This window comes from Cucurbita maxima, unplaced genomic scaffold (assembly GCF_002738345.1).
Source record: "Cucurbita maxima cultivar Rimu unplaced genomic scaffold, Cmax_1.0 Cma_Scf00062, whole genome shotgun sequence".
Taxonomy (NCBI): domain Eukaryota; kingdom Viridiplantae; phylum Streptophyta; class Magnoliopsida; order Cucurbitales; family Cucurbitaceae; genus Cucurbita; species Cucurbita maxima.
The window spans coordinates 28128-48220 of record NW_019272078.1 but is presented as its reverse complement, the minus strand read 5'-3'; the positions used below and the strand labels follow the sequence as shown (position 1 = coordinate 48220).

At 44.0% G+C, this 20093-nt stretch overlaps 1 protein-coding gene and 1 non-coding gene across 2 annotated transcripts; one reads left to right on the top strand and one right to left on the bottom strand.

Annotated features, from left to right (window-relative positions):
- The first annotated feature begins 571 nt into the window (after positions 1-571).
- Positions 572-643, top strand: TRNAN-GUU. The gene has a single exon. It is a non-coding gene; the product is annotated as a tRNA-Asn (tRNA).
- Positions 644-7653: 7010 nt separating this feature from the next.
- LOC111472011 (cytochrome c oxidase subunit 3-like) lies at positions 7654-10336 on the bottom strand. The gene is made up of 3 exons (XM_023117698.1): positions 9374-10336; positions 9058-9136; positions 7654-8752 (listed from the first exon to the last, which is right to left on the bottom strand). The coding sequence occupies exons 1-3, from the start codon at positions 9841-9843 to the stop codon at positions 7970-7972; spliced, it is 1332 nt and encodes a 443-aa protein (XP_022973466.1). The 5' UTR covers positions 9844-10336; the 3' UTR covers positions 7654-7969.
- Between the last annotated feature and the right edge of the window lie 9757 nt (positions 10337-20093).

Sequence of the window (20093 nt, the reverse complement as noted above, 5' to 3'; positions counted from 1 at the left end):
AGTCAACAATCATCGAGAAGGGCACCACCAAGTGAGATCGAGACCAACACCTTGCCCTTGGATAGGGTTCCAAACCTGCCTTCTTCAAATATCCAAAAAGGTCGGACTAACAAGCGAGAAACGTCGACTTTGATAAAGAAGGGAAGGGGGGCGCGCTAGCTTACTAATAATAGTGGGCTTTTTCAGCTTGACCAGAATCGATTCCATTATAGAATAGCAGAAGTGCTACTTAGTAGTCGAAACTCGGAGAGAGAGAGAGGGGACTCTTTCATACCTGCTAACTCCTAGGATGAGAAGTAGGTCCCTTGTTTTTGGCAGGAATAGTTCCAGCCTTTGTTGCCACTCGGTAGAGTGAGTCTACTTAGCGAACTGGCAGGACGATTGATCCATATGAATCTCGAGAGTGGATGGTTGACCGCCGCCCCCTTGTCCTGGAGGCTCTCCGGCCGGGGCTTGCTATCGTAACCTTTTCTCCCGGTGTATGTGAAAAAGAGTGACTCACCCCTTTCCCTTTTTTGTTCGGTCAGAAGTTGGTCCAAAGAACGAGAGTGGGCTTCCTTAAGTCCGTTGTTCCTCAGTAGCTCAGTGGTAGAGTGGTCGGCTGTTAACTGATTGGTCGTGGGTTCAAATCCTACTTGGGGAGAATTTGGAGTTCTCGCTTTTCTGACCTAGCGACCCTTGTCCTTCTCCTGAGTTTCTAAAACGGGAAGAATCGTGGGACATCAAAAGTGGGAAGTTGTTGGTTTTGATTCCTCACTCCAGTATAGATGGGAAGTTGTTGGTTTTGATTCCTCACTCCAGTATAGAAAAACTGGGTTCCTTCAATTCTTAGGGAGAAGAAGGATCCACTGGGAATGAATGGGAAGACTGAATTAGTATCTGACTGCCGCCGAAAGGAATTTGTCTCCACTAGCGTCATTCGAAGAAGGAAAAAACAGGGTGACGATTTAGGTAGTCTCGATGGATGTAGTGCAATGGCTAAAAGCTCTGCCAGCTTCTTGTAGACTGAATTTGTCTCCACTAGCGTCATTCGAAGAAGGAAAAAACAGGGTGACGATTTAGGTAGTCTCGATGGATGTAGTGCAATGGCTAAAAGCTCTGCCAGCTTCTTGTAGACTGAACTCTCTTCTCTTTAGTTTAGGCTCCGAGTTGTTTTTGGGTGTGGGATGGTCTAAATTAGCTTCTAACTAGTGGCAACGAAGTTCTTGGTAATAAGGGGGGAAGGAAGATCTCCACTCATTTCATTCATTCAGTGCCTGCGGTGAGGCGCGACCCAGAACAAAGAAAGGGGGAAAGCTTGCTTGCTGTAGCCCTCTTTTTGTAGACTAGGCTTGGTAAGCGTAAGCTATTTAAGTAGGCTCTCGAGAAGGGTAGACTCGCAGCTCAGCGAAAGAGCCTGACTTTCGAAACAACTCTTAGTCAAGCGGGAGCGCCCAACCTATGGGCTTTGAAAGGATAGGGGAAGGGAATAAAACAAAGAGGGTCACTCCTTTTAGGAACATGGCTTGTTCATTTACTTGCTCATTCACTCGCAGCTTAGCCAGAAGCGAGGAAGGGGGAAGTGTCGAAGCTTTGCCCCTTGCTTTACAGAGATTGTTATGAACTGACTAAATGACTCGATTCCCCCGGAACGCTAGCTAAGCTAATAAATAGTAATTAGTCCCTCAAATCAAAAAGCTTATTGATTGATTCAGGGCGCGGTCTTCCTTCTTAGAACCCATTGAGGGGGGCCTCGGCCCGGGAAGGGGAGAGTGGCCGAGCGGTCAAAAGCGACAGACTATAAATCTGTTGAAGTTTTTCTACGTAGGTTCGAATCCTGCCTCTCCCACTTGTTTGTTGTAGACTGAAGAGAAGAGAAAAGAGGCATTCGTCATCGTACGAAGGCCCAGCGAGCTTCGCTCTTTCTTTTTTTCCGTGGCGTGAAGTGAAATTGTCTCGTATTTCAGTTTAGAGAGGTTGGCAAATTACTACGATCTATAGATTCCCATCGATAGACAATCCCAACCAGAATAGAAGCGAGTGGCTTCCGGTTTTGCTTGTAGTCGTTGTCTTTAGCTTATGTAGTGGTCAGCCTTCCCTTCCTACACGCACGCGCCCGCCAGAATGCCTCCTTGGTTCTGCACGAAGTCAAGCCAATACATACGATAGGCAAAGTCAAGACCCCCACTTCATAGCGCCTGGGGAACGCAAGTTTGATCGAGGATTGGAGAGGTGGAAGAAATCGGTATGGATTTATGAGTCTTTGTGCGAGCCGTATGCGGTGAGAGTCGCACGTACGGTAACGAGGGGGGTTCGCGTCTATACGTGTAGTGTGGTGTTTGGGCCTACCCACCCTATTTGTTCCATGATCTATGGGTCTACTGGAGCTACCCACTTCGATCAATTAGCCAAGATTTTGACCGGATACGAAATCACTGGTGCTCGATCTAGTGGTATTTTTATGGGGATTCTATCTATCGCTGTAGGATTCCTATTCAAGATCACTGCAGTTCCTTTTCGGGCGGCTGTAGGACAGACGGCCGCCTATAGGTGGTAGGGTAGGGTGGGTGGTACCGCTCAGATTGTGGCCAATCTTCCTAACCGCGCGCGGGCCGGGCTTAGAGCGCGTGAAACTCATCACTACCTCGTAAGGGCGTGAGACCATAGCATGTTACACGAAAGCGCCGCTTTCTCTGTAGTCTTGTCACACAGCAGCCCGCCTAGAAGAGCCACTCGCTCTGTAGTGTTGTCACATAAGATAAGCACTAGCCCGCCTGATGGCCGGGCGAATCTAAGTTCTCTTCCGGTCAACTGTCCACCCAGTCAAGTGCAAAAAACACAGTAGAATCACGCAAGGCACCCAGCTGGTGTGCTTCCTGCCGGCGAGGAAAGAAAGAAGAGCGACAGGGTTGAGTTCAGATTTGACTGTTTGCAGCATGGGAGCAGATTACCCAAAAAATCCCTGGGAACAATGAAAAAAAAGATATCTCGGTAACGAAAACTATGGGGGGCTGTATTGGCGAGATCCAACGGTGAACAGCTGCCCAAAATAAAAACCGCCTGGAAGTCCGAGGACCTTTAGTACCCTACCCCCAAACCACCTTCGCGCCAAGCAAGACCGCCCTTGTCCCTTTCCTTTCTCCATTCTGCCTCCCCTTCTTTCTGAGCTTTGTTCCAATCGAGTCTAAGGCAAAGCAAAAGTCGTTCGTATACCTCTTTTTTGACCTACTTGACGAAAGGGAACAAAGTTTCGTTTCCGGGTTTATGGATTGGATTCAGTCAGCTAAACTCATTCCTTTTTATTATGTTGTGACGGGTTACCGGCGAACGCTTCCAAAGGCGACCCTCTCGAGTTTCCGGCGGTTTACGTCATTGAAGTAGTCTTTCGTCATCCTACCAAACTAAAGAAGTCACTATCAAGCAGCGAGCCCTTATTAGTTTAGTAAAGTCAAGCTAAAAAAAACGAGAGATTAACCTGTGGTGCGCTACGCCCGGCAACTCATGAAGTAGGGCTCCTTCCTATTGACTAAAGGTGGATTCTTCGCTTTCCTTGAGAATGAAAGAAAGTAGCTATTCAGCCCCTACTACTGACTTTTGACTTTGTTTGATTCAAAAGGCGAACAGCCAGCCCCCCCAACTAGTCGTATGAGGTGGGGTGCTTGTGGTAAGCCGCTTTGGATATGAGGAATTCCTAAAAAAAAGAAAAGGCAAAGTCCGGTATTTGACGAAGATCTTTCGATCAATAGATAGGATTTAGTGTTCGATATAGGGGATAGGATCCATTCTTTCTCAATTTGATTTAGAGAGAGAGATATAACGATATCAAAACAAAGAAATAGGGAGATGATAAAGAATACATAGACAGAAAAAGGGATGTCTATTCTATTCCTCTTTGTTTCTTTTTCAGTGCAAGACAGGAAACCTCCTTTTGTCATCCCTGCAGCTTTCTTTTGTATTGAACGCATGGCCTAGGACCTGAAAATCATCACCTATGTTCACACCCCTCTTTCTTTGAATCAGGCTAGTAAAGAATGCCCGCCAAGTTCAGATAAGGAAATGCTTCCCCCAACCATTAAAGGCTCGACGAAGGGAGGGGAAGGAAAACGCTTTCGGAGATCGAGATTGGATTTCTTTTGAATCAAAAACGAAGAAGGCCGAGGATGGCCTACAGTGCATCTTATCTGAAGGGAACACGCTTTTTCGAAAGCGGTGGTATGATTGCCGGGCCCTCTCCTCGTTCTGCCCGCTGGCCTATTAGGTAGGATAGCAGTCTTCGGGCTTTGCCTGCCCTTTCTCATCAAGAATTCCGGCTTGGCCCGGGAAAGCGCTGGCAACAAAAGGAAGGGGTCCATGTAGCTGCTGCGCCCGCCCCCTTCTTAGTCAATGGGGCAGCAGGTTCGGCATCCACTAGAAAAGAGAGAATCCACTTCAGATAACCATGCCTCCGCTAGGCGGCAGCGTGTGGAATAGCCGAGAGCGGACCTTTTTGGATATATAATCCAAGTCGAGAGTGGAGTTACGGAAAGAGCCGTCTGATGGAAAACAACTTTCACGTTCGGTTCAGAGAGCACTTTTTTCGTTGATCATTCCTCGTTCCCTTTCGTGTGAATTCCACAGCGGCGAATTCTCAACTTGTGGGGCCCTATCTATTCCATCTCTCAAGCCCCGAAGAAAAACCCCCTACCCTTCGGACTCCATATCTCTTTTGACTCTATATATGTGGGCACCTGATATCTATGAGGGTTCACCCACCCCGGTTACAGCATTCCTTTCTATTGCGCCTAAAATCTCTATTTTTGCTAATATTTCACGTCTTTCTATTTATGGTTCCTATGGAGCTACATTGCAACAAATCTTCTTTTTCTGCATCATTGCTTCTATGATCTTAGGAGCACTGGCCGCCATGGCCCAAACGAAAGTCAAAAGACCTCTAGCTCATAGTTCAATTGGACATGTAGGTTATATTCGTACTGGTTTCTCATGTGGAACCATAGAAGGAATTCAATCACTACTAATTGGTATCTTGATTTATGTATTAATGACGATAGATGCATTCGCTATAGTTTTAGCATTACGGCAACCCCGTGTAAAATATATAGCGGATTTGGGCGCTCTAGCCAAAACGAATCCTATTTCGGCTATTACCTTCTCCATTACTGTGTTCTCATACGCAGGAATACCCCCGTTAGCTGGTTTTTGTAGCAAATTCTATTTGTTTTTCGCCGCTTTGGGTTGTGGGGCTTACTTCCTAGCCCCAGTGGAAGTAGTGACTAGCGTTATAGGTCGTTGGGCGGCCGGAAGGTTGCCACGAGTAAGTCAGTCCGTTTGGGAGACCGAAGGCAGTTCTCCGTGCACCGGACACGTAGCTTACCGAATCAGTTGCGACACGGATGGGAATGCATGCTCCGAAAGATAGGGTCGAGTCTGATACATCAAACGTCTACTCCCTTGTACGAGTCCACAATCACTACACGAGATGAACCTTGGTTTGGTGAATTGAAGTTGGCCTTAGGTGTAATAGGACTCCCAGTTACTTCGCGCGATCGTATACTGAGGTGCTCCCCGCCGGTTGTTGGAACGACGCGAGCCGAGCCTCGATTCAGAAAGATTCAGGGCCAAACGAAATAGGGGGTTACTAATTCCCCATCTCATTGGGGGCGGAAAACGAATCGACATCTCGATGTGAGACAACCTTTTCAATTTGAGTTGGGAAAGAACGGCGAAGTCCATCCGAACCGTCCAATGAAGAATAAGAGGAGAACAAAGCGCCAATCGCGCGCGGAACGGACACAGATCAAAAAAATCAGTGTGGAGAAGAACCGAGCTCATTCCCTTCGCTTCCTGGGCCCAAAGCAGTGCAGTCTTTCCTGGCCAAATCAAGGATTTGGGGCTTCACGCTACTTCAATCCATTTTTTTAGTCAGATCTATGAATAGAAAGATGGATGAATCTATCGAGATTCGATTTGATATCTAAAAAAGAATCGATTTCATTCAACGGTTGATTCAAAGAACTGCGCTTAGCCCCCCCGCTCATGAAACGGCTCTGCTGCAATGGATGGCAGAGGGTCCGTAGTACCCAAAGCACTGGAGTCATCCTGTAGCCGGGAAGGGGCCTAGAAGTGCTTACTACTACACCACACTACACTTGGCTCTACACATTTACAAAGCTAACCCCTGTACAGTCCCTGGCAGAGCTAAGGAAGGGGGCTTCATTCAATCCTTATTCCTTATCCCCTCGCCCAGGCTAACGGGGCCTTACGGGGAGAGTGGAGCCTCAAGAAGCACTGTTGAGAGGAAGATGCTTGGCCCCTCTTCATTCTCTACAGGGTTCCAAACCTTTCTTCAACATAGGTGACAACGAGCGAGGCAGAGATGGAAGAGATCGAACACGGGAATAAGAAGCAAGCTCGCCTTTTTTCTGATTTTGATAGAGGGGGATGGAGAAAGTGGACAAAACAGACTTGCATTTCCCAGTCGAAAAGATGAGTTCCTTTTTCGTCTCGCATTTCTCATCAAACAAATACGGAAAAATCATCATATTGAAAACGCGTTACTAACCCACCAAGCCCTTCCTTCATAGAGCCGTGTATTGTAAGTGATCCGAACCTGCCCGGAGCGAGCCTCCCATAGAGGCAAGTGAAGTTGGTGAGCCGTATGATGGGCAACTATCTCTTGCGGTTCGGAGAGGACTCAGCTCTTAGTTAGTACGCCCTTGGTTTCGGGGTGTACCCTTTCACTCTATTTTATTATATACGCTTAGCAAAAATCATGTTTTTTGATACACCTAGGACATGGATTCTATATGAACCAATGGATCGTGACAAGTCGTTACTACTAGCAATGATTTCCTCTTTCATTACTTCATCCTTTCCATATCCCTCTCCCTTGTTCTCAGTTACTCATCAAATGGCACTCAGTTTATATCTTTAAGTTCGATCATTGACAAGGTTCAAAGAAAGGGTGGGACATTGATAAAGAATCGATTCCAAACCACAATGCTAGCAGATGGCGGGCCTCCGCTTTTCTTTTCATTAATGAAACCTGCCAGTTATTTATTTATTATTAACTCAAATCAAAAAGACAAAAAAGTCTTTGTTCAAAAAGACGTGGGTGGCATTATGACTGGGGTGTCAGTTAGAAAGGTTCTTACAATGTTCGTTCAAATAAAGCAGCATTCTTTTTTTTGACTTAAGGAGGGCTTGATAAGAAGGGCTTGGGACCTATGAAGAAACAAAACAAAAAACATGAAAGAAAGAAAGAATGAAAATGAACGGGAGGCGTCGGAGGAAGGACTGACGAACTACTTACTTGTCTTTGGTTAACTACTTTACTTACTTGGGGTTCTTTCTCGTAAGTGGTATACCTACACCCTGCACACTCACTCTATCTATATACTACTACGTTGATAGCCTTTCTTTCGCAAACCTCTCTCTCTCTCTACTAAATCGCCGTTTTTTCAAGTCGAACCAAGCCCGGATCCAGCTGAAAAACGGAATGGAATACTCTAAGATGCTTCATAGCTTCAACAAGCCCATACCATATTCTTCCCGGGGAAAGATGAGAGTTCCAACCCTTTATTGAAGAAAGAGCTCTTGCCTGAAACTCAAAAGAGAAGAGAACGTTCCTTCCGCAACGCAAGGGCAATATCTTTCATAGCAGCCAAGGAAGGATGAGTTCGATCCATTAGGTTCTTCGATTTATTCGGAAAAGAAATGAGAGAGAAGAAAACATCTTTGATTACGATTAAAAGGAACAATCTCAAATAGACTAAGATCCAATTTCGGGTCATTTCTTGGTGAACATGATCTGCCATAATCTCTTCGATCCCTGAATTTATGTGCCAGACTACAGATAGATTTGGTAGGAAAGTGGAAGAGACTTTTTTGTATATAATAATTAAAGGAAGAAGGAAAGCTGCTGTAATTCTTTGGAAAAGCCCGGTTCTCTTTGTCTTCGAGCTTGAATTCCTCAATGCACTGTTTTGTTCTTTCATATACCTCCCCACCAATAGATAGAGACAAATAGGAATAACCGAACCACGTCTACAAAATGCCAGTACCATGCAGCTGCTTCAAAGCCAACGTGATGCTCCTTAGTCAGATGACCAAGATATTGGCGAATACCACATATGATCAAGAAAAGAGTACCTATAATCACATGAAAACCATGAAAGCCAGTTGCTAAGAAAAAGGTAGAACCATAAATACTATCCGAAATAGTGAAGGGTGCTTGATAATATTCCATTCCTTGAAAGCCTGTGAATACTAGAGCCAGTGAAACGGTAGCTACTAAAGCGTAAACAACTCGTTTTTCCTTCCCCGCGAGTATAGCATGATGAGCCCAAGTTACGGCAGCTCCGGATGAAAGGAGAATAGGGGTATTAAGAAAAGGGATTTCCCGAGGATCTAAAACCCCAATCCCTTTTGGGGGCCAAATACCTCCGATCTCTACCGTGGGTGCCAAAGAAGAATGAGAAGAAGCCCGAAAAAAAGCAAAAAGGAACATAACCTCCGATACGATAAACAGAATAAAACCATATCGAAGTCCTAATTGTACTACTTTGGTATGATGTCCTTCCAACGTGGATTCACGTAGAACATCGCGCCACCATACGAACATGGTATATAGGAGAAATATGAGGCCCAAACTGAGAAGTGTTGCACCCCCTTGAAATGAGTGCATGTACATCACACCTCCTACGGTGGTTGCCAAAGCTCCGAGTGAACCCGAAATGGGCCATGGACTTGGATCTACCAAATGAAAAGAATGCCTCTGAGATTCAATCATAAACCACTTTGCCTCGGTTGTATGTAAACCCCCCCTTCACCCCCGCTAAAGTGGTAAAGAAGGGCTGGGGTCTCATTTTCTTTCTATCTGACAGGACAAAAAAATAGGAAGGGATGGTTCTTTCATTGCATTGATAGAAGTCTAACTAGAAAAAGATCTCTCTATTCCTTTGAGAGGAGAATCTCGTTGGTTTGACCGATGAACTACGTGGGAAGACCTTCCTTCTTTCGTTGATTTTCAGCAAGCATTTTAGTAAAGTCAGAATTCTCTGCAGTTTGGTTTCGGAAAACTTGTTGGTCGCGGATTAGTGCGTTCTGCGCCGCCGGCGGCCTAAAATGAAAGGCGCAGGTTGATCTCTCTGGTTGAGGATGAATTTATTCAACTTTACACGTGGGAAGGGCTTACTCTCCTCGGCTTGGTCTCGCTCCCTTCCCGGACTATTCCTCCCCACTAAAAAGAGCGATTGACTTTCTCGATAACCTTTTTGAACGTCCTTCTTCGCGTGGGGATTTGAAAAGGGATATATCTCTCTTGTAATGCTTTCTACTATTCTAATCGAGAAAGAATCTCTTCCGAACGACCAAGTCATAATGAGATTAAAAAACGATGCTTCCTTGGCCGTGTAGAACATGGATTAGCATTCTGTCATTCCTACAAGCGATCCCCCATCCAGGATTGGAAGAAGTGCTATATGAGGACTTCGAGATCAAATAGAATATATTTCTTTCGAGACCTCGTGAGCCACTTATTTCTCCGAAACAAGAGAGAAAAGTGATTTGACTCCTTTTTCCCAATAAGTCGACGGCGTTACACCATTGGGATACTTCGAATAAACTAGAGTACATATAGGATACACCGGTGCTAAAACCTTTTCTCAAGATATCTTCCAAACTGTTGGGGTCGTTGCTCCGTATCTTGTTCCCCCGGTGTGAAACCAGTTGGTTCCGTAGTTTGAGAATTCTACTGATCCCAAGTACTCCATCTCCATCATTGCATATGGGAATATAGAAAGTCAAGAAGAAAAGGCATGACCAGAAGAATTGTGTGAAATAAGTCAATTTATCCAGTTGAGGCATTCTTGATTGAGAAAAAATGATTGATTATTCCCTCCAGACAAAAAGAGACTCCTTCCTGTACGAGTAGTGAAGAACTATAGAGAGCTGTGGTTGGTTGTTGACCAACGGAAAGCATGGGAGAAAGAAAGATGCACAAACGAAAGAAAGAAAGAAAAAGGGCGACTTCATAAAAAGCAAGAAAAGCGCCCAGCAAACTGCGAACCTGACTCGAGAGGGCAACCACCGAGATAAACAAACTAAACAAAGAAGGGCGCGGGAGCCCGCCCAGGTCAAGGGTCTCCCCGATATCTTTTCTCAACAACAAAGTGAAAGTAGAAAAACCTAATTCTTACATCACCACAGCCCACTTGGTTTTCTTTCTCGCGGAGCGGCATACCGAAAAAAAAGAAAGAAAAAAAGGCGAGGAGAAGAGGAGAGGGAGTCAGGAGTAAGGAAGGAGCGAGACCGATAGGGAGAGGGAGTAAGGAGCTCGACTCGAAGAGGAGAGGGAGTAAGGAGTAAGTAGCTCGACCGATAGGGCTGGGAGAGGAAACCTTTTCTGTTTTTTTATAGCATAGCGGTATTATGCCAAAAGACTTTTTAGCAGATTGTAGGGTTATCTCTAATCTGCTCCATCCATTCGTGGAGGGGTTCGGCATCCATCTACGCAGATATTTCCAGATCCTGAGAAAGAATGTTTGTTATTGGCTATTTCCGAATACATATTTCTCATTTCTTGAAAGTGAGGGCTGCACTCGCCCTCTTTCACACTCTGAACGTAGTTGCTGCGTGACTAACGTGTGAATTTCCCTGAGAAGTGCCTCAGGGGATGGGGATCGCGGTGCGGAACTTCTGCCGGTGCTGGCGCCTCTGGCAGCGCCTCTTGAGCCGCCCCCGGTTGTTGATTGGGGTTTTGATAGGGGTTGCCCCAGGAACTGGCAGGATTCGCGGGCGAAGCCGGAACTGCGCGACCTCTGGAGCGACTATCTTAGCCGTGGGATTGGCCTCTCGCCTAAGGCGGGTGCACGGAAGGGTGAAGGCGAAACTCGAAAGGAATTGACTGATTCTTTTTCTATTTCCTCTTTCATTTGCATTTCCAAATCTCAAGTCAAGGCGTTAGCGCATCTGTTTTCTTGCTCGTTACCGCTTTACTAATCAAATAGAAGGAGGCAAGCCAAAACCAACTCCTAAAAAGTGGCTGAGTTCGCCTTTCAGGGTTACCCACTTGATTGAGGGCTTAGTAATATATAAAGAGGAGGAAGTTGCGAGACCGAGAAATAGGGAAGGAGCCCCCGAATTTGGCCTTTTTGTTTAAGTAAGGGTAGCTCGCCTTTTTGAATAGAAGGAAGTGGGATAGCATTGGTTCTTTCGGTAAACCGATGCATGAGCTGAGGCTCCCATGTCCCGCCGACCCTTCGAAAAAGTCAGGTCGTCAAACGGCTCATAGGGAGTCAGAAGCAAGCGGAGTCAAAGGCGGGTCAAACTCACATAAGCGGAGGGGGAGAGACATTCATGAAAAGCGAGAAGCCGTGAGGGACTGGCCAACTATGACATAGATATCTAACTTTCGGGTAAGAGTATGAACATCTATTAGTCCGTATCATGGGTCTACTTGTTACAAAAGGCGAACATCCCTATTCCAAAACATACACATAAGTCCTCAGGCAGGCGGGGACGAAAAGAGTCTATTCCTTTACAACAATATTCCGGAATGTATCATGGCCCTATCATCTTTTTATTAAAAAAGAAGAGTTCCGCATCTCTCCGAGGCCGGGAGAACAAATAGGCGTGAGGAAGAGGGAGAGGGGGGGCTACGAGCCCTCTCCCGTTGCTGTTCCCGGATCACCCATCCCTTCCTTCCCCTTCGCCCGCCCTGGTGAGATCCGATGAGATCAGATCTCTCGAACGAAGTTCAGTGATAGGAAGAGAAGACAGCTGGCGGGAGATCTCTATGCATTACCACCCCCTTGTATAGGTTGTGGAAAACAGAAGTGTGCTCCTGCGCACTGAAGGATGGCATAAAGATACCTGATTATTAGAGAAAGGAGCAAGGCAACACCAACTCCTAAAAAGTTTCCGAAGTATCTTGAAGATTCTCCATACGCCCGACAGCTGCAGAGGGGGTTCGATTCCCGTTATACGCGATGTGGCAAAAAAACGGATTCAACAAGATATGCCTTGCCTGCATTAAGATTTCAAACTTGTCGTCTACTTTTAGGAAATGTTCGGAACAGAGAACTTACAATAATACAACGCCGCATTCTCCGAAAATTGAGAAACAAGAGGAGATCTATTAAGAGAAAGATTTATCCGAGAGAAAATCTTAACAGTTACATACAATCACAAACTACACGAAAGTTGCCCCTTTTTCATGGGGATTTACCCATCACAGAGATGCACAGAGGAAGAGAACGAACTTCTTATATCCCTTTTCCACTCAATCCAGAAACAAGATCGGATGTTATTCCGGTTCGTCTCCATTTTAGTTCAACTCTTTCTCAAGCAAGGCAGCCGATAAGTCATCGAAGGGTTTGTGTGAATAAAGGAATGGTCCCCATTACTCATTTTAAAGTGTCCCACGGTGATCTAATATCTTTTCAAGAAAATGACGCGAGAATCCGCGGTGAAGAAATAAGGAGATCTTTCTATATCGAAATCTCAGTTGAAAAAATCATAGGCAAATTCCTGGATCACCCGGTAAGAATGTGGAGAAGAACTAAAACAGAATGGTTCCACCTACTCAAAACTCAGAGGGGATGCCGCCTACTACTAAAATCCCGGTTTTTGCAACAGTTGCGTTCTTCTATGCAAGAATCAGACTTAGAAAGAAGAAAGAAGTTTGGATCGGATAAAGTATGCTTAGGCAGTTCCTTCGCTGAGCACAACAGAATGAAGAGGAATTTGTATCATTTTCAATCCCTATTCTTATCGAATAGAAGGAAGGAGAAAAACCGAAATCTTCCTACTCGAAGAATCAGTCCTATAGTTTACAACTCTTCTTTATATAGTAATTCGACCTATTGCTCCGCATCCCCCCATCAGTTTACTATGAAGAGCAAAATCAAAAGGATCGAACTACCTACTCATTATTCGGAGGTGAATCATAGAACACTAAAAGCTGTGGTATCTTATGGACCTAAGATAGGGCACATCCCTCACGACATAAGATTGAAAGATCCAAACCTTCCTCTTCGGAGCGGAAACGGACGTGGCCAAAACATATAAAGATCGGCTCGATCGGACATATCTATCCGTCTCGAGTCTCGTCTAGATCGATTCATAGATCGATTTCTATCCATATGTAGCGATCCCCGTGGATAGAGATAAAGATAGGGATCCATCTAGATCTTGATTCACTATTTCCATTTGATTGATTGCCTTTTGACAACAAGTTTTTAATCTTAATGCAGTCAAGGAAAGAAAAGAGAGTTTGTCTATTATTACTTGCAGGATCGGAGCGTATACGAGCGAGCAGAGCCCAGGGAACGAACGGGGAAGCCCGTTATAGAGCAGTCGACTATCAGTATCAGATGGCCTGAGAGAAGACGGCCTCTCTCGGGAAAGATGGCCGAATTTCTCTTCTTTCTTTTTTCTTTCGGGTTTCTTTCTTCTTTTAGGGGCCCATAACGCTAAAAGGTGGGGGAGAAGCAAGCCGAACCTCTGATCGACCTGGAAACATAACAAATTCTCGGCGTCGAGAGAGATTTGAGATTCCGTAAGTAACTCAGCGAGTGCTTTCTAAGAAGGGCTTGACTTGGAAGAAGAAAATGAAATACGAACAACCGCGCTGGTCGTAATAGATCCACTTTCTTGCTAGTTCTTGCTCCAGCATGAAAGTTCCATTTCAGGGAAGGACGACGTACCATGATACTTTCCGTTTTGTCGAGCCCAGCTTTGGTCTCTGGTTTGATGGTTGTACGTGCTAAAAATCCGGTACATTCCGTTTTGTTTCCCATCCCAGTCTTTCGCAACACTTCAGGTTTACTTCTTTTGTTAGGTCTCGACTTCTTCGCTATGATCTTCCCATTAGTTCATATAGGAGCTATAGTCGTTTCATTCCTATTCGTTGTTATGATGTTCCATATTCAAATAGGGGAGATTCACGAATCAGTCTTGCGCTATTTACCAGTGAGTGGTATTATTGGACTGATCTTTTGGTGGGAAATGTTCTTCATTTTAGATAATGAAACCATTCCATTACTATCAACCCAAAGAAATACGACCTCTCTGAGATATACGGTTTATGCCGGAAAGGTACGCAGTTGGACTAATTTGGAAACATTGGGCAATTTACTTTATACCTACTATTCCGTCTGGTTTTTGGTTTCTAGTATGATTTTATTAGTAGCCATGATTGGCGCTATAGTACTGACTATGCATAGGACTACTAAGGTGAAAAGACAGGATCTATTCTGACGAAATGCTATTGATTTTAGGAGGACTATAATGAGGAGGACGACAGACCCACTCCCGATCTACTAAAGGGAAAGTAGCTTCATTGGTTCGAATCCAAGTCGTGAGATGGCAGTGACGGTGAGGAAAAGGCGTAGGTTGGCCTGGCTTTGGCTTGCTCTGGGCATTATGGTGATTGATGATCCCTGGTGCAAGCAAACAATAAGTCAGAGTCCCTTAAAAAACTCCCAGTGTATAAAGGAAGGTTCGGGCCCCCCAGGCGTCGCAGGGTTCCTCACTCGGGTATCAGGACGAGAAAGAAAGGATATAACAGTGCATTGAAAGATCCAACAGTCAAAAGGGAAACAGACAGAAGGGAGACGAAAGAAAGATGAATGAGAGTGAACTCCGGAACCAGAACCAGAACCTCTATGACCTGAGCTACTTCACCTTTACATTACAGTCGGTAAAAGAAAAAGAGAAAGACGAAAGCCAGATGAATGCGAGTTTACAGTCTTTGAAGGGAGACGAAACGAAAGAAGAATTAGACTGAACAGTGAAAGAAAGAGTAAATGAATTAGCTACTGAACCCATTTACCTTATGAATGAGAGTGAACTACTGAACCTGAAAGTGTTGAAAGGAAAGACGAAAGAAACTAAAGCTTAATTAGACTTTACAGTGAAAGAAAGAAGGGAAAGAGAAGGGAGACTCCTTATGAATGAGAGTGAACTACTGAACCTGAAAGTGTTGAAAGGAAAGACGAAACGAAAGAAGAATTAGACAGAACAGAACAGGACTATTACTGATGAACCTTCCCCTGAACCTATATTCCCTTCACTCCTGACCCTATTTCTTCAAACACTGTAAACAAAGATAAATACCCCTTCCCTTATTCATGATCCTTTAAGGACCATTTCTTTGAAAATTCTATCCTCTGTCTATTTTTTTGGATATTTTTGGCCTAGGTAATTAACTATTAAGTCAAGACTCAAGGAAAGACTCAACTCAACAAGAATTCTCGTTCACTGTCAGACTCATTAGACTGATCCTACTGATTTCACTCATTCGACTTCCCTTCGCTACTGAACCAGACGGATTGAACTGTAAAAGAAGAAGAAAGATTCATCTCTTTTCTTTCCCTTCCCTTATTTCTGGAGGTAAACTCGTCTCACAGCTTCGCCCCTCTCCTTTGTCTCACAGCTTCGCCCCTTTCCTCTTACTTAATTATCCTTCACCAGATTAAACTGTAACCTCGGTTTCGAATCTTTGCTTTGATTGAATTTGATTCTCTTCAAGACTCAACAAATGAAAGAAAGATGAATGAGACTTAACTCCTTTTCCGGATTTCACTCTTTTACTCGACTGTAAGAAAGATGAATGAGACTGAACTACTGAACCACCTATCCTTATTCTTTCTCCTGAACCAGATTGAACAAGGTAAGTAAAGCGACTGAACCCATATGACCTGAGCTACTTCCTGAACCGATATTACAGTGTTTGAAAGAAGGAAGAAGACAAAGACAAGATGAATGAGAGTGAACAGGAAGGAAAGAGTAAATGAATTAGCTACTAAACCTGAAGGAAAGACTGAACTCAAGATTCAACAAATGGAACTCGGTAAAAGACAGAGACAAAGAGAAAGTCAATCCTCAACTCTCGATGAATGAGACTGAACAGGCTGGATGAGAATCAGGTCAAGCTCAATCACCGGAACCTATTTCTTCTTTCACCTATTCATTGTCGGAAGTCAAGACTCAAGATTCCTTTTCCAATATTACCTTGCTTGCCTTATGGAGGTAAAAGTAGCTCTTTCCTGAACCAACCTCTGCTTCTCTCCTTCACTCCTGAACTTGTCCCTTCCTTGGTAAATAGGCTTTGATTACCTCCTTCAAGTGTTTCAAGGAAAGACTCAAGAAGAATGAAACTTTACCAGTGTAAGGGAATGAAAGATTCATTCGACTCAACAAGATTCATTCGACTCAACCTATTTCTTCTTGAACAGTAAACAAGGGCTCACTCCTTTTCCTATTTATTCACTGTAAACTAAGACGATGAATGAGACGAAAGAAGAATGAGACTGAACCTGTGGGTAAAGCAGCTGAGCTCCGGAACCTGAACCTGAACCTCTACTCTATTAGCTGACCTGAACCTATGTTACCGAGAAAAAGAGGTGAAAGAGATAGTGAAGGGAGAAGAAATTAATTAGCAGCTTTACAGTCGAGTAAATCAAAGAAAGAAGGAAGAAGACTCAGACAAGATTAATGAGAGTTTACAGTCTTTTCAGGGAAGGGAGACAAGACTCTTTCTTTCTTCATTCTCCTTTAAGGACCATTTCTTTGAAAATGCTATCCTCTGTCTATTTTTTTTGGATAAAATCCCTATTTTTGAGTTAATTTCACCCTATTTTTGAGGTCATTGAACAAGACAAGGTAATAGGTCTTTGATTGAACAGTCAGTCAAGATGAAAGAAGAATGAAACTGAACTCCTTAACCGATAGAGAATGAATGAAGGGAGGGAGAGAAAACAAAGACAAAGACTCCTACTTCTTTCCCTCTGACGGACCATTGATTATTTTTTCTATCCTCTGTCTATTTTTTTGGATAAAATGCTATCCTCTGTCTATTTTTTGGGATATCTTCGTCCATTTTCCGGGTATTTAGGGCCCGGATTGAAGGAGGTAAACAAGGATCGTCTCACTGCTTCGCACCTTTCCGATTAATTATCCTTCACCCTCAAACACTCTTTTTCCTGTAAAGACCATTTATTCAGAAATTCTATCTTCTGTCTATTTTTAGGGATATTTTTGAGGTATTTAGGGTTAGAGGTAATTCATAAGTCAATCCTCAACTCCTTATTCGACAGATTGAACTCTTGAACAAGGGAAATAGATAGGCTGGATGAAAGGTCAAGCTCCGGAACACCCATTTCTTCTTGATCCTGACCCTAAACCTAGTAAACTATCACTATCAGCTTCTCCCCTGAACCTATTTATTCTTGAACTGTAAACAAAGACGAAAGAGAAAACCTTCCCCTGAACCTCTGCTTCTTTCACTGTAAAGACTCAACTCTCGATTCATTCGAGTTTACAGTGAAATCAGGGAGACTTAAGATTCATTGGACTGACCAGGAAGGAAATCAGGGAGAGGAAAGAGACTGAACTCCTTTTTTTACAGTCTTTGTTTGAAGGGAGGGGAGAGTCAATCAAAGAAGAAGAAAATGAATGAGACAGAACAGTAAGGAAAGAAGAAAGATTAACTTCACTACTGAACCTTGAAAGAAAGAAGGGAGAGGAAAGACTAAAGATGAATGAGACTTAACTCCTGAACCTTTACAGTGTTTGAAAGCCGAAAGCAAGATTAATTCTCCTTTACTGTTCTATAATCAATGAATTAGCTGCTTTGAAAGACGAAACCGAAAACAAAACCTGAACCGGAACCGGAAGGAAAAACGAAACGAAAGATGAATGAGACTGAACTGCCCCTGAACCTGTCCCTTCTTTCACGGTAAACTACTGAACCTATTGATTGATTCTTGATCCTGACCCTATTTATTCTTTCCCGGTAAACTAAGACGAAACGAAAGCAAGACTCAAGAAGAATTATCCGGAACAGGAAGACGAAACCTTAACTCCTTCCCCTATTCATTCTTGATCTTCTCCTTTCTTGCTTGCTTTCACTCCTTTTATTCATTCGACAGAACAGGAAGATTCATTCTTGATCTAATCCTGACCCTGAACCTGAAAGTGTTTCAAGGAAAGACGAAAGAGAAAACTTGAACCTGCCCCTGAAAGTGTTGAAAGTCAAGACTCAAGATTCATTCTCCTTCACTACTGATTGAACTCGGTAAATAGGTTCAGTAGCTCCTTTCTTGAACGAACTGTAAACAAAGACTGAAGATTCATTCACCAGATTGAACAGTAAGAAAAGAAGAAGAAAGATTAATTCTCCTGATTTCACTCTTGAACTCGGGTTCACCTATCCTTTCTTTACCTTTACAGTCTCGCTCTCTCCTCTCCAATTTCTCTCTTGGATTCTAATAGGATGAAGGAAAATAGGAATTCGACAGAGCGCAAAAAGATAGTCGAGCAAGAAGCGGGCAGGCATAGGTAGTCGACAGCAGCAATCGACCATCTTGAGCAAGAAGAGAAAGAAGGACCAAGGACGAGAATCAAGGAAAGAAAAGACAAAGACTAAGTAAAGGGAGACGAAGATAGCATAGGGACATTGCTCCGTACTAGTTAAGTAGTTGAGCCCGGCACCCCCGCTTTAAAGGATGCTCTTTGAGGTTATTCAGGGTCAAGTAATTCATTGATGGAGCCTACTTTCTTGATGATAGGAATTGCCGTTCTCTTAGTTCAATCCTGTCTTATCTGCTGAGCCTAGCGAAATTGCCTGTGTGAGGCATCAAAATCACCTTCCGGTCCCTTCGTCAAGCTTGGCTTTGGAGCGTATACCAGAGTGAATCTAAGCATTCCTTTATGTTTTTTTGTATCTTTCTATTGATGACTACTCAACTCAAGTCAGGACTAGCGTTCACACATCTCTTCTGATGCTTGCTTGATGGGAGAAATGGAAATGGGTTGGGATTAGACTCCTTTAGGGAGAATCTATCTTTAGAACGTAAACGTGAGCTCAAAGGCGAGGAATGACATGGATGGATAAGGCATGATTGGAGAAAGGCCTCTCTTTCCTTTCAAGTTTAGAGTATGCGATACTAGGCTGTATAGATAGACTTGGAGCCTTCCTTCACTCCTCTTATCGGAAAACTTTGTATCTCGCTTAGAAAGAGTGATCTCATACCTCTTCCTATCGGTCTCAATCCTAAGACAGCAACTGCTGGCGAAGGCCCTTAAAGAATAACTCCCTACCCTCTCCTTATCAGTATCAGTCGAGTCATTCATCTCGAGCTACTAAGCCAAGGCTAGCCACTCTAGCAATTGAATACCTTCCAGACCCGGCTGAAGATACAATAGCTAAAAGAAAAGAAAATGCATTCCTGAATTCATTCAATCTGGCCTGAGAGTGAAATAGAGAAGTGAGATAGAGAAGGGAGTTGTAGTTCTGAGTTTGTAGTTGGAGTTCGTGAGCCATGGTGAGCTTTTTCAATCCTCTCGAATCATAGACGGGAAAAGGCATTAGTTGGCCGGCCGACAGAAAGAAATTCTACATTCTCGATGCTTTCGCGCTAGTCATGAATCCGTCCTGGGATATCTTGATTATCTTTATTCAGGGTCGGCAACAACTCCCTTTGGGGAATAAAGAATTGATCGTCTTTGGTTCCCACCAATCGATCTTCTGTAGAAGCAGGAGGTAGCGCGAAAGAAGAATTACAATTGCAAGTTTGACCCGGCAACCAAAGAAGCACACCAGACTAGAAGGAAAGGCAAGCAAGGCAGGATTTTCACCCTTCGTTCTAAGTGAAACTCTCTTTGTTCTAGTTTCAAGGAAGAGCCGGGTCCCTTAACTTCACAGAAGAGGGAGAACACTTTATAGAGGAAAGGAAGCACTTGACCAACTGGTGCGCTCGCTGAAGTTGTAAACGAAATACAGCACGTAGAAAACGGCCTGTGCGAGACTATCCCCTTTGATGGAATCAATCCATTAGGAATCCAGATAAGTGCCATTGGAACTATTCCTGCTTCATTCAAGCTAGTATAATTCTCTCGGATCAATTATCGATCCCAGTCGCATCTCATATAGAGAATAGATTCCCTTTAACACTATTGTGCCATATCAATACAAAGGCGAACCAAGAAGGCTTGATCTGTTCCGTTGGGATTAGTTCGGCAGGTTCATCTTATACTTCTTAGAATAGGAAGGCAGAGAACCAACCACTAAAGATTCTGCTCTGACTGATAAAGGGAGGTTGTATAGTCCC

What these genes read in the sequence shown, in the direction of transcription:
- LOC111472011 (XM_023117698.1), bottom strand. Translation starts at nt 9,843, where the DNA reads ATGCCTCAACTGGATAAATTGACTTATTTCACACAATTCTTCTGGTCA. An exon ending in CTACACGGCCAAGGAAGCAT is followed by an intron (nt 9,137 to 9,373) that starts CGTTTTTTAATC and finishes TGAATAAATTCA; the next exon opens with TCCTCAACCAGAGAGATCAA. An exon ending in CACTAATCCGCGACCAACAA is followed by an intron (nt 8,753 to 9,057) that starts GTTTTCCGAAAC and finishes ATTGAATCTCAG; the next exon opens with AGGCATTCTTTTCATTTGGT.